The following is a 14,015-nucleotide window of genomic DNA, read 5'->3' as shown; positions in this document are numbered from 1 at the left end:
AAAGTCACCTCTGCATTGGGCAAACCATTTGTAGCTTTTCACCATAAATGTAGCAAAGAGGGGAAATAGTCTTACGTGGAGGTGAAAACTTGCTGGTTGCATTGGGAATGCTTTAATAAACAATTGAACATGAGCTGACATGTTTGTGAACCAATAATTTAATATTGCACCGAGAAATACAACTGCAACGTCAATGTTGTATCATGAAAACCACTGCAATATCAATATTGCACCATGAAAAATAAATGGAATGAATGATTTGTTATGAAGAAAATATGAAAATAAAAAAATGATATTGGAAATAGAATAAAAGTGTCTTGAGAGAGAGAGAAAATAGATTTTTGGCTCATATTTAAGTTTGATCAATAGTATAATACAAAATATCCTGCGATATATCGAGAGAAATCTGCCGGTTTTTCACGAGTTTTTAACCATTATTATTATGGTATCCCTAAAAAGAAGTAAGTTCCCATTATACCCCTCTGCTCACCTTTTCTCACCGGCTCTAAATTGGCGTGAAGAAGAAGAAGAATGGGTGATACTGAAAAAGGCCCCTAAGTTTCATACTCCTCATCTTACTGCTTAAGAAATATCACCTCATCTTACTTCTCATCTCCCGCCCAAAGCGTACTGGAAGTTCATTAGAGGAGGCCCATCATTGAGTTGTTAAATGATTGCCACGTCAGAGGTAAAGTAATTGCATTTTCTTTCAATTTTATTTTTGCTTGAACAATTCTGTTTGCCTATTTATACTATTCAACAAGTCTTTCAATTGTTGCTTAGAAGGTATCCGTGCATCATAGGTATCAATACTTCTAGAACTAAACCTGACGTCTCCATGCACCGTGTTGTAATGCCTTTGGTTGTATTTTACATCATGTGATCATTCTTTTATGGGTTTTGGCGGTTACTAATTGAAGTTGTCGGTTATATTAGACTCTGAGCAGCCTGGTAAACAGTTTATGAAATTGCTTATCTATTATGAGTTAATGTATTACTGGATCTGTGTATGTGCATATGTATAGAAGCGTAGGATCAGCCTATTTGAACATCATATGTAACCTTTAGAACCCTTAATTCATTTAAAATATGAAACTTAGTGAGCTTGTATTCATGTAAAACTTCAGTAACCTATCCGGAGTATATCTCTTTCTACTGAGATTACTGATAATCCTCTCTATGTGGAATATAGAAGGAGGATATATAGGGGAAACCAAGACTTGAAAGGGTGCCCTTGATTGAAATGACTCGTGTAGAGAGCGAATGACTCATTAATTGGATCCTAAATGAAACCGTCCTTGCCACCCTTCAACTTCTCTCGGAAGCTATCAATAATTGGATCCTAAATAGCGAATGACTCATTATCCGCCCATGAGTAAGAAGAGACATTTACAGGGTTTGAAAGAGTTTCTTGTTCTTTTGTGTTTTTTTTTGGGTTAACTAGTATTACCCCCCACTAGATGAGCCAATTAGGATTCTCCCCCCACTAGATGGGAAATTAGGGACTCCCCCCTAAACACATGGTCAACTTAGTTTGACCGTTAACTTTCAAGTTAAACAATTGAAAATTACACAAATGCCTTCATTGTTTTCAAAAAGAAAATATTCAATTTTAATTAGGTGGGGGCATTTATGTCATTTTCAGTTGTTTGACTTGAAAGTTAACGGTCAAACCAAGTTGACCGTGTGTTTAGGGGGGAGACCCTAATTTAAATCCTAATTGGCTCATCTAGTGGGGGGTAACACTAGTTCACCCTTTTTTTTTTGCAAGGAGTCTTCTGTTCTTTTGTTTGTACTTGCATTTCTCACGTTGTTTTGTTGTTGGAACAACTTTTCTGCTTGCCCATTTCTATTGTTCAACATAAGTCGTCACAATTGCAAGACTTGTTGTTTGTTAGAAGGTAGTGCACAATTGCAAGATATGTTTCATTTAACGCATTTGAAATCCTTGCCAAGTAATCTGGATCTTTTGCCATGTTTAGCATTTTGTGGAGATAATACTTCTTTATTTATTTTGCTTTACATTTCGTTTAATATGTTTGAAATTCTTGTCTGGTAGATTTTATTAATATTAATTATCGCCATTGTTGTCATTTAGTTTATCAAGGTTATTAACTTATTATCATGCTGCAATCGAAACATGCCATTTTCATAAGGTTAATACATATGCACTTGCATTTGTATCGTTTTCTACTATGACTATCTCCATAGTATTTCATGGTATCAATACTTCTTGAACTAGAACTGACGTCTTCATGCATTGAGTTGGAATGTCCTAATTCTTCTCGTACCTTGTGTGATCATTCTTTAATGGGGTTAGTCGTGGAAATAAATAAATAAATATAATATATATAAAAAAAAAAAAGAAATAAATGATATACTACGCTCCCGCCCCCACTGCAGTGCAGTATACTAGTAAACTGTCAAAAGTAGCATCGAACATCAAAGTTCACTCCCGCCAGAGCCAGACCATTTTCTCCCAATTCACTAGTCGATCCAACAAATAATTTCCATTTCTCTCCCTACATAAACCCCGTAATTCTAAACCCTAACAATCTCTAACTTTCAGGTGACACCTCAGAAGAAGCCCGAGATGGCGATTTATCCCCCACGGGGACTATGAATGTACGTCTGTTTACTATTATTATTATTATTATTATTATTATTGATGTTATTGAGTGTGGAAATACTAGTTATCAGTTGTATGTTTTTGTTCCGCAGGTGGGAAAAAGGATGAAGTTCCTGTAAGTCTAATATATAAACTCCATAATTTATATTCCAAGGGACTTCCATTTGCGGGACCAATCTCCACATTGAGGACAAATGAAGCTGAATTGGTACACTATTTTGAATTATGATTGCTTGTTGATACTCAAGACTCTCTCTTAAATAAGGTTTCTTTTTTAACTTGTTATTAGGTTCAAGCTGTCCTTCAAATGCTGCAAGGGTTTTCGAGCTCTCTCTTTTATTGGGATGATGACAGTTTTTGTCCCAAAACTGGGATTTATCTAGAACATGTTTCTCAGACAAGTCTCACTTGTATACTCACTCACTTTACATATACTGCAACTTGCTTACACTTGGTGGAGATTTTCATCAAGAATGTTGACATGTTATCTTTCACTTCACCTCCTACATTGAGGGCATTTGGGAATTCTATATCTGTGTGGCTCAAGGTATCTCTTTAAACTTCTTATACTAGTTTTTGCTTTAAGTTTTATCAGGAAATAACTTACCTTGTTTTATGAAAAAGAGGTTGCGGAGTATAGCTTTAGAAGAAGAAAAAAATATTGCGGAATCTAGTACCCCAACGCTGCTAGGACTGGCTAATACTTTATCAAGGTGTTTTTTATGATCATGTTACCAAATATTTATTTGCAATAGAAAAATATTATTTGGTACATCTGAGTAAGACAGTGGATATTTTCCTACAAGGTTCCCTGATGACTGATGATATTCGCCTTTGATCTAGTTTAAATAGTTTACATCTGCATCGATTGCACATGTAGATGTCAGCAACTTGAAGAGTGCTTTTGTTTCAAGCAGCTTCATGGGATTTTTTACTTTCTTTTGCATTTGTGCTTTCATGTAGAGCTAATTAACTGTTAACCTGTGGTTGAACAGTCTGTGTTCCCGAGCTGATTATTTGCTTCAAACAGTGCAAGGAGCGATTCCCAGTAACTATTTTGACCGTCAACCTTCTTTTCCAGCTGCTGAAATCGCTGTTTATATCCTTGATCACCTTTATGTCAAATTTACTGAAATTAGTCTCGTGCAAGCTGGAGAGGTTGTAGGAAGTGGAATTATCATCCTTTATTCTCTGTGTTTTCTTCATTGTCTATTGATTTTTGTGATTTTCATTTTCACTTTAAGATCCCTAATTCCAGGAAGAAGCATACCTAATGCTACTATATATACTTGTTGGGAGTTCATTGCCTTATATGGAGGGGCTTGACTCCTGGATCTACAATGGAGCTCTTGATGATCCTTATGAAGAGGTACCTTTGATTTTTATGTATTTAGCTTTTACTCTTGCAGTTCATATATATATATATAAGATAGAGCCACATTCATTGTAGCCACATTCTAGCCATATTGTAAACGAATCCAAACAAAATCGTGTACTTAAAAGTTGAATTAAAGGCTGAATTTTTATAGATATGATCTCCCCACCATGGAGAATATGCTCACAAAAATTTAGTTCATTCAAAGAAGTCTAACCTTAGAACATACTCACAAAAATTTTGGACCGCTAGATGAAAAGTTCAAAAATTAACACTAATTTTTACATGGTTAGACATCCAAATATTATAATTTTTTGTGAGAATGATCTTCATGGTAGGGAGATCATCTCCACAAAAAACCAGGCCTTAATTCATTTGTATGTCGAAAATGTGGCTATAATGTGCGCATAAGAATCTCTCTCTCTCACACACACACACACACACACACACACACACACACGGTCAGACTACGTTGACACCCCTAAATAACACCCTGAGTTGACACCCCTACCAAAAAGTCTACTTCCACAATGAATTAATGGCTGATTTTTTGTGGATACAATATTCCCATCATGGATAAGATCTCCACAACAAATTAGCTCGATATCTCTAACCTTGTCAATTGTGTTTTACAAAATTGAACAAATGTAGACCGTTAAAAAAATTGCAAATTTAAACATTACTTTTGGCAAAGTTCCACATATCTAATTGAGCTGATTTTTTGTGGAGATCTTATCCATGGTGGGAATATTGTATCCACAAAAAATCAGCCATTAATTCATTGTGGAAGTAGACTTTTTGGTAGGGGTGTCAACATAGCCTGACCGATATATAGACTTTTAATAATGCGGTCCAAATCTTCAAAATAATCCAATTCATCCAAGTTTCCCTCTCATCTTCTCCTTCATCAAAACCATGCATCTACCAGGACCATTAAAATGATCATTGAACCATAATTTTGATTATATATATATATATATATATATTTTTTTTTTTCCCGCCTCGGAGGGCGTCGGGTTTATCTCTATGCCATGCTCATGAAAGATGGGCATGGTGCTTAAGGGCCTGACCAGCTGTCTAGATCTTTAACATTGGGTTAGAGTAACATTTGAAAATTTATTAGAGTATAAAGGGAAAAATGGTGCATCCACAAGAATATATACTATTGTGCAAGGCTTTAAGTTCCTGATGTGGGATTACTGTATATCTGAACACGTGCCCTTACGTGTGGCCTAAGTTTGAGTCAAAGACATGGTTTCATTTTTACTGGGGATGTGGAGTACTTGGGTCATCAGACCAAAATGAAATAGCTTCCTCTTAATTTGTGTGTGTGTGGGTGGGGATCGATCGACTTTTATTACCATATATGAAATGCGGTTTGGTGCTCTCATGTATTTAATTTTGGAGTTTTACCATTATGTTTCTCTAAGGCTCTTTTTTTACTTTCACTTCCTAGTTCCTTTTTTTTTTGTTATTATTTTGTGCTCTTCTGAGATACTTATCCACCTTACCTGTTCTCTTTCTAGCTTTTCTTTTATGCGAACAGTTCAGTTGCTATTAGCCAGGCTGAGTTCTGGGAGAAGAGTTACCTACTGAGACAGAGGTGCAGAAAGCTACCTTCTGGATCCTCTCCACTTGCAAGTGAAATTGATGGAGAGTTGATGATTAATTCTAAGAAGGAGATTTCTAAGGGGGAACCTGGCTCTAGTTTAGGAGAGAAAGGTCGAAATGAAAACAACATTGAAGTCTGTCCTTTGTTTCTCAAGGATATAGCCAAGGCCATTGTATCAGCTGGGAAGTCATTGCAGCTGATTCGGCACCTTCCTGATGAGGACAGTGCATTCTGTGGAAGTTGTGATGATCATGATAACGATGGTTTTGGGAACTCCAAAGTTGGTGACAGAGTAAATGAGACATGTTATGGGAAGAGTATACAGGGGTTAACCTTATCAGAGATTTTCAGTGTATCATTGGTGGGTCTTATTGGTGATGGTAATCACATCAACAAGTACTTTAGGCAGGAAGGTCAATGGGAGCCTAGAATAGCGAACTTGTTAAAGTCGTACCTGAACCAAAGTAAGCTGGGAGAAGATGGGGACTCCGGATCTGCTTCAGTGTGCTTAAAGCAGTCTTGGTTTAGATATTTGGTTGAGACAGTGATACACAAAGGAACTGTAGATTCAGAACATTTTAATGAGGATCCAGAGTGCTTCATTAACGTGAATGGAGGGGATAGAAGGGTGAATTGCATGGATAACCTTCCCTTTTCTAAATCATTTTTCCCTGAGAATCCTGTCATTACTGTATGTCAAACTCTTCTTGACAACAGTAGGGCCTCACATGATAAACTGAATGTATCTGGAAGTTTCAACCTTCCGTCACTAGATGATAATGGCTTACGACAGGCTATCTTTTCTGGAACTGATGGAACAACTTCTGCACCGAAGGAGACAAACTACATGTTTGGTTTTCAATATGTGGAATCCGTGCATATTCGGTCAAAGAATGACATAAAAGCATTAGAACTGTTGTATCCCTTCCCAACTCTTTTACCTCACTTTCAGGTTTGCTTGATTTTTCTTAACGTGATTAGGTCTTCAATTATAGTACATAGGGTATCCCTCTCCCGCCTCTGAAACCCAGATGTAATCATGTGACAGGAAAATCTCCAAATAACAGAGGTTTTTCCATTTCATGAAAATAGCACTCTCATATCAAGAGTTCTTAACTGGATTCAAGCTGTTGTACCGAAGGCTACCCCACTTCCTGTAGTTATTATGCAGGAATGCCTTCTTGTCTACATCAAGAAACAGGTAATCGGTTCAAGTGTGTTTCTTATTCTTTTATTCATATACATGGTTGCCATTTCTTGTCTCAAATTATGGTTTTACGTGCTAGGTTGATTATGTAGGCCAACATATGTTGCTGAAGTTGATGCATGGTTGGAGATTGATGGATGAACTTGGTGTCTTACGAGCTATTTACTTATTAGGATCAGGTATTTCCTGCTCATCTTGAGCCTCTGTATGGTTTGAGTCATGTTATTCTTGCAGAGAATGTTGACCTGATACTATCCTGACATTGTAATTGGCTCTAACTTCTTCAGGTGACTTGCTGCAGCATTTCCTGTCTGTGCTTTTCAATAAGCTGGATAAAGGGGAATCCTGGGACGACGAGTTTGAGTTAAACACTGTTCTACAGGTATCGTTAGATGTATTTGGAAATTTAAACCTTATCATAGACTTGACAATTAATCAGCAACGTACTGCTATATGTATTGCACATGCATGTTGGTGGCCGCATGTACTATCTTGTAAATATCCTACCGATGTGGTACATGATACTTCTGATGGCGTCGTCTGATATTAAAGCGTTTAACGAGTGTTTCTCTTGTGACGTTGTGGGTGAAAATTATGATGTTATGTCAAACTAGGGCTCCAAGCTGAAACCCTAAATCAATGATGTTCTAGATTGCTTCACTGGATTCACATAACCTACTTTAGTGTTGATCGGATTAATCATATTTACTTGTTCACTCCATCATTTATCCTGTTCTTCACATTCTTTTGTCGTTTAAGTGAAATCATATTCTCGTGCATTTAGAGTTTAGGTATGCATTATTTGATTGTAATGGGGGTAAAGCTCGTTACGTTGCCCCCCCTAGTCTTTATCCTATAATTTTCTTAATAAACTGGTAGGGGTCTGCCTAACCCCACTCCCCACTGGAGGTTTCTTCAAAAAAAAAAAGAAGAAGAAGAAGAAGAAGAAGAAGAAGATAAAGAATCCATGTTGTCTACCCAGGATTGGTTTTGGCATAGAATCTTCTAAGGTAGAGGCGACATCACTAACCATATAGTTCTACTCCGCAACATGTTTGTGCTCCAATAACTAGTATGTTGCCATTTTTAAAGTTTACTTGAAAGGCATTGTTACTCAAGTTGTCTTGTCTTGTTTCACTGTGTGTTCTTGGGTATTGTAACTACAAGTTATGGTACTTTACATAAACAGGAATCCGTTAGAAACTCTGCTGATGGCATGCTTCTAAGTGCTCCGGATTCTCTATTTGTGTCTGTTGCAAAGCGATACACTTCTGAAGGTTATGAACCAAAAGACACATCTAGCCCTCTGTCAGCTAACTTCAAAGGTCGTCGTAACCACCATTTTGGAATCGATTCCCTGGATATGCTGAAATTTTCATACAAGGTTTCTATTCTTCACTTCGTCCCATCATGCTCCTGTTACTCAACCCCTGATGTTTTAAAGTGCATTTTAATGTTTATTTGACAGGTTCCTTGGCCCCTTGAGCTTATTGCTAATTCAGAGGCAATTAATAAATACAATCAGGTACAATTTTTATATAGAACTTGTGTTTTCAGTTGATCATCAAATGGCCACCTGATTTTTTTTGCGTTTGGTGTAGGTGATGGCTTTTTTGTTGAAGGTGAAGCGTGCAAAATTTGTTCTTGACAAAGCACGGAGGTGGATGTGGAAGGTTTGTTTTCTATAGCGTTTTAGAATTTTAAATAGACTTGGAAACATAGATTTCTATTTTATTGATTTTTTAATTCTTCAGATTGCAACTAATACATCACGGCATTGCCTTTGATTTCTTCCATATAAACTGTTGGGGGGAGTTTCAGATACCACTATACCAGTATATTCACAGTTGTTAAATAGTTAATATCCCTCTTGTAGGGTAGGGGCACTCTATCAAGAAACCACAAACGTCATTGGTTAGTGGAACAAAAGCTTCTCCATTTCGTGGATGGTTTTCACCAATATGTCATGGACAGGGTAAATTTCCATTTTTATTTCTTTCAGTTTTATTCAGAAAGTAATATATGCACTCTGACACCTTTGATCTCTATCAATTTTATGCAGGTTTTTCACAACTCCTGGCTCGAACTCTGCGAAGGTATGTCAGCAGCTGGTTCTCTTGATGAAGTCATAGAAGTGCACGAGGCCTATCTCTTGTCTATTCAGAGACAGTGTTTTGTGGTTCCAGATAAGCTGGTAGGATATTGGTCTCCCTTTTTGACCACTTGGTGTTTTTTATAATTCCCTTTTTTGGTGCTTGTTGGTTGAGGGTGTTGATTGAGTTTATAGCTGTCTTGGATTTGCAGTGGGCTTTGATTGCGAGCAGGATTAAGAACATCCTTGAATTAGCTCTTGACTTCTATACCATACAACAGACTTTAAGCAGTGGTGGAGCAGCTCTTGCTATCAAGGCTAGATGTGAAATGGAAGTGGACCGCATCGAGAGACAATTTGATGATTGCATTGCTTTTCTTCTAAGAGTTATTTTCTATCCATCACTTTGCTATATTGTGTATTTGTTTAAAAATTATGGAATGCCATGATATAATATGAAAAGCATATAAGTGTTGAAGTATTCGATGAGATGAGGAGCATCAAATCGCCGTTAACAATGGAATGGTGGAGAATATAGAAGATTTGACAATATCAATTAGTATATTGTCAAATGATATGGAATATATGGTGTATGGAAAACATGATCTAGAATATTCCTCATGCCATCGTATACTTCAACAATAAGTACTGTAGGATAAGTTTCAAACACATGTTATAAAGAAAAATGGAATACACTTTACTTCTTGTGTATATCGACTCAGTCTTTTCTGTTTATTTGTTTTTTTTCTGAAGAAAAACCTTAATTGGCTGATTAGAAAGAGAGGAAAAAGAAAGTGTAGTCCTATCTCATGATTTTAATGCAAATAGTTTGGCATATAATAACAAAGAGTAAGTTTTTTTGTATTGACAAAAGGATATGCATTTTACCATATGGTCACTGTTATTTGATATTTTAGATGTTTGCATGTTTAACACTGCTATTCGACCACAAAGATGCATTTATTTTTTATTTTGTTTATTTTGTTTTATCTTCTTTTGATGTATTAGCACCAACAAACTTATGCAGTTTCGTGTAGACACATTCAAACCTCAGTAGATGTGTAAATGCACTAGTATTCATATGCACAGATATGCAACCATGACTCAGATTTGTCTAAACTGCTTGCAGGTCCTATCCTTCAAGCTCAATGTGGGGCAGTTTCCTCATTTGGCAGATCTGGTTACTAGAATCAATTACAATTATTTCTACATGTCTGATAGTGGGAACTTGCTGACAGTCCCGGGTGCTGATGCTGCTGTTTTGAAACTAGGGAGGCCTTCCCAGTAAAACCCTGATTGATGAGATATGCTCAAGAATTGATAAGTAGCCCCGCACTACTTAGAAGAACTGAGGTATATTTTCTTGTTACGTAGTATACATCCTCTGTCTAGTTTTGCTAGTTCAAGTTTTGTCCTCAGGAACATGCCATTGCACCAAATCTACTCTCGCAGCTCAAGTTTAACTTTGGCAATCAGTCATCTTTCTTGGCGCGATGCCATTCCTCCCCATCCATGGTTGAATAAAGTCCCCACTACCTGTGCGCTATCTTAAAGGAATTTCTATCAGTTTGAGCCCTTCGATATTAAGGTTTCCATACTAAATGTTGATATAGACATGTTGTGGAGCCTGATTTAGAAAAAGCGAGGCAATATCATAGTTGGTGTGAAATTATTAAAACCTTAATCTATCTATAGATTTTTGGCTTGCTTTCATCATAGAGACGCCTTTGATTGGTTTAGGAGCGTGGAAAGAAAGCTGACTGTTAAATCGGATATATATTTGTGAAGAGACTGACAAAATACTTTAACTGAGGCTATAAGGATGTTAAAACGTCGACTCTAAAAGCTTTTGAATTTTGGGACCGCACAATAGTATTGAACATAATGTGGTCCATTTAAAGTTTTTAACGGATCTTAGCATGAGAGTTTCAGATGTTACCTGATGTTTGCTCAATTTGTTTATAGGCAGAAAGCTAGGAGCTGAAAAGCTGAAACAACAAGTCCTGCTGATCTAAAGTAGGGAGAGAAATCACGCTTACAATTGAAGCCGAAACTCCAACTCCTGGTGTTATACCAATGACTTCTTAACCGACCTCATTTATCATGTGTGCTTGCCTCAATAACCTGAAATCACAGTCTGCATGTCAGTGGCTCTTCCAAGCAGAGAACGTTTGACTAGTCGCATTTGTAAGTTTATACTTTCCTGGTAAAGCTTTACGTGGTAATTGCTGTATCGTGTATTTGTGTATGTTCATTGTGCAGATGACTTGTATTTCGCCTTTTGAGTGAGCTGAAATGACAATGTCTATCCGAATAAAGTTGATTGTTCTTACCATAAATCTAGAGTTTTTGGGTACAGCATGCATTGGTAAAAGACTATTTTGAGGTTGGTATTGTATTTTACACACACAAAATGAGTGCATAAGCGACACGAGAGGACTGACAGCAGCTCTACAAATTGCGGAATCAGCCAAGAAAAAGCTAAAGGTTATGGAATCATATGTTTTTCTTATGGTTTATGAGAACACAATCTCCCTTAAATATGCTACATTCAACTTTTGAACCTTGATACTCATTTATGAACGTAAGCTAATTATTTTTGAAACTGAAAGACTATGTTGGAAAAAGGCCTAATAATCTGATCTCCCTCCCATGCAAGTCTTTGTGACATTAGCTCAAGTGATATTTCCCTATGGTCTGATCAATAGTTTGAAGTTAATCGTTAGTTTTCACTTCATGTTCTAATGGCTGAGCCGTTTCATAATTTAGGACTTGGGTTCGTGATTCATGTTAGTAAGCTCAATTCCTAGAGAGAGAGAGAGACTCCTGATAATGGAAAAATAAAGTTCAATGCGATCCCTCATAATCTCTACGAAGACATGAAGGCACAGATTCATTTCTAATAAACTCTCGCTGGAAGGCGAGATTGTTAACTCGAATTGAGGCCCCAGTAAATGAAATGCTCGCCCTTGTTTCAATGCAGTAAAGGATTGACGACATGTCCCATGAACAATACCGTCCCACTCTCATCATCTCTCACCATGAACATAAACGGATGATCTGCCACGAAAGCAACCCGATGGCCATCTCATCAAATTCCGCTCTATCTGTAAATGGAGAAGTTAGTCCGACTCCCTGGAGAACCTTAGAAGCTTCAAACCCAAATGTTATCTTGAACTTTGGTAGCATAAACGTTCCCACTAAAACTGGTTCCGTATCTTCATGGATATAACTTTCCAAGAAATTTAAGAGTAACGTAGTTGGTTAGTTAAATTCATGGTGCTTTTATTTAAACAATAAAGAAGTTGAATTTGTTCGTTGTTTGATCTACTGTACTGCTTATAGTACGAGAAATTTAAATTGTCAAAGAAATCACAACCTAATATGTTAGAGAAACATATAGGACCCTGATACAGATACAAGATTGACCCACTTAAAACTGCTTGATCAGTAGAGCTCGCGTTAGTGCTTAAAATTTTACTTCAGTTTTTTACAATGCAAGTAGATTATGAGCAGTGGAGCGATACACCTACAGGAATTAGATGCCTACTTTTTTGAATTCGTCCTGTACTCAAATTTTCATATCATCAAATACTCATATACAACCAAACACGATGCGATCTCCATTGCTCTTTAATTTACACTATAATTAACCTGCAGCCTTAAATTCATCATCCTAAGTTAATGAAGCTGCATAACATTATACTTCTGTAAACAAAGACAAACATCAAAACAAGTTGATTACAATCATATAGTCTGACTGATTACTGACAAGCTATTATATTCATACTAGCCATGAGCCCGACCTGTGGCTGGCCTGTTATTCTTAAACCCATCATGTCTGGGCCTATATTTAAGGAAAGCACTTGGAAGTTTAACATATCCATATCCAATAAGTAATCTATATCCATATCTATTAACTAATACATATCCATATCCATATCCAATAACTAATACATATCAATTAACTAATCCATTGTTTTTTAGAATTTGTTTTTTTTTTTATCCCATGTGTACATTTGAAATAATAAAATAATGCGTAGCTTTGTTTTTTGTTTTAGCATAACACATGAAAGGACAATTTTAATTTATATTAAATTAGAGAGCAGGCCAAATTCAGGGTTAGTTTGGTAAGAAGGCAAGTAATTATTTTTCAAATAGGGACTATTTTAAAAACTTTGCTGATGTGGCTCACTATGAGCATCTTGGGAGAAACGGATATTAATATAGGTAGGATTGTATCAATTTATTTCTATCAAAGATATAAAATAGAGTAATATCACTAGATCTGAACCCATATTCCCTCACTGGGAATATCTTCATGCACAACAAAGAAAATATAATATCCAGGAGGTGAAATAGGTGAATTAGGCAACGTGACTGGGACTTGATATGTGGAACGGGATACCGATGTCGATTTCCCTCCCTCTAACACTAACACCCTTTGATTCATCGAAAAAGAGTGTGTTAAAAGATGGAGCAACCATAGTCACTGCAACTCCTTTGTGTATGGCTCCTGGGAGTGAAAAACGTATCACTAGTTTCTGTCCGTAATTCAGTTTAGATTGAGAGTTCGGTGAGAGTATTCTGGGGTGCAATTCAAAAATTCTGGATCCAAATAGGTTGGTGAAAATGATTCTAACCTTAGTTCAGTTGGATATAGCACGCCAGTGAAATTATAGTACTCGTGAGGATTACTACCTCTAACAAGAATTCTACCATCACGTAGTATAAAGCTGTTAAAATTTGATAATACATAGACAATATTATGGCTTTACTAAATTTCATGTTCAAGTTAATATTTAATGTTTTATAAAACATCGATAATACATGACATATATTAAAATTTGATAATACATCAATTATTGTTTTACTAAATTTCATGTTTTATAAAACATCGATAATACATGACACGTATTAAAATTTCAATGTCCAATTGTAATGAAAATACATTGACAATATTATGGCCTTACTAAATTTCATGTTCAAGTTAATATTTCACGTTTTATAAAACATCGATAATACATGACATATATTAAAATTTGATAATACATCGATTATTGTTTTACTAAATTTCATGTTTTATAAAACATCGATAAT

General features: G+C 36.3%; 2 protein-coding genes across 5 annotated transcripts in view; both read left to right on the top strand.

Annotated features, from left to right (window-relative positions):
• The first annotated feature begins 470 nt into the window (after positions 1-470).
• Positions 471-14,015, top strand: part of LOC147501252 (phenylalanyl-tRNA synthetase, putative / phenylalanine-tRNA ligase) — a 31,027-nt gene continuing 17,482 nt past the window's right edge. The window contains exon 1 of one of the 2 annotated variants that reach the window (XM_086606281.1): positions 471-532. Coding sequence is in view for 1 of the 2 variants with exons in the window: in XM_086606282.1 (XP_086462408.1) it covers positions 532-550 (19 nt within the window). In the remaining variant the exon portion in view is untranslated. Of the gene's footprint in view, positions 551-14,015 lie in introns of both variants that reach the window. The other variant, XM_086606282.1, reaches the window with a different exon arrangement.
• Positions 502-11,273, top strand: EMB1427 (Spc97 / Spc98 family of spindle pole body (SBP) component). 3 transcript variants are annotated; one of them, XM_086606276.1, is made up of 19 exons: positions 502-688; positions 2,570-2,625; positions 2,722-2,837; positions 2,919-3,176; positions 3,254-3,342; positions 3,625-3,787; positions 3,888-3,998; positions 5,531-6,568; positions 6,665-6,817; positions 6,903-7,002; positions 7,111-7,205; positions 8,013-8,207; positions 8,292-8,348; positions 8,425-8,496; positions 8,700-8,798; positions 8,886-9,017; positions 9,128-9,301; positions 10,045-10,268; positions 10,881-11,273. In XM_086606276.1, the coding sequence occupies exons 4-18, from the start codon at positions 2,937-2,939 to the stop codon at positions 10,201-10,203; spliced, it is 2,877 nt and encodes a 958-aa protein (XP_086462402.1). In that variant the 5' UTR covers positions 502-688; positions 2,570-2,625; positions 2,722-2,837; positions 2,919-2,936; the 3' UTR covers positions 10,204-10,268; positions 10,881-11,273. The 3 variants fall into 3 exon arrangements, with proteins under 3 accessions (XP_086462402.1, XP_086462404.1, XP_086462403.1); XM_086606277.1 differs by having other exon boundaries at positions 523-688; positions 2,701-2,837; XM_086606278.1 differs by lacking the exons at positions 10,045-10,268; positions 10,881-11,273 and having other exon boundaries at positions 9,111-9,268.

Source organism: Coptis chinensis, chromosome 4, assembly GCF_015680905.1.
Source record: "Coptis chinensis isolate HL-2020 chromosome 4, ASM1568090v1, whole genome shotgun sequence".
NCBI lineage: Eukaryota > Viridiplantae > Streptophyta > Magnoliopsida > Ranunculales > Ranunculaceae > Coptis > Coptis chinensis.
This window is presented reverse-complemented; position numbering and strand designations above follow the sequence as displayed.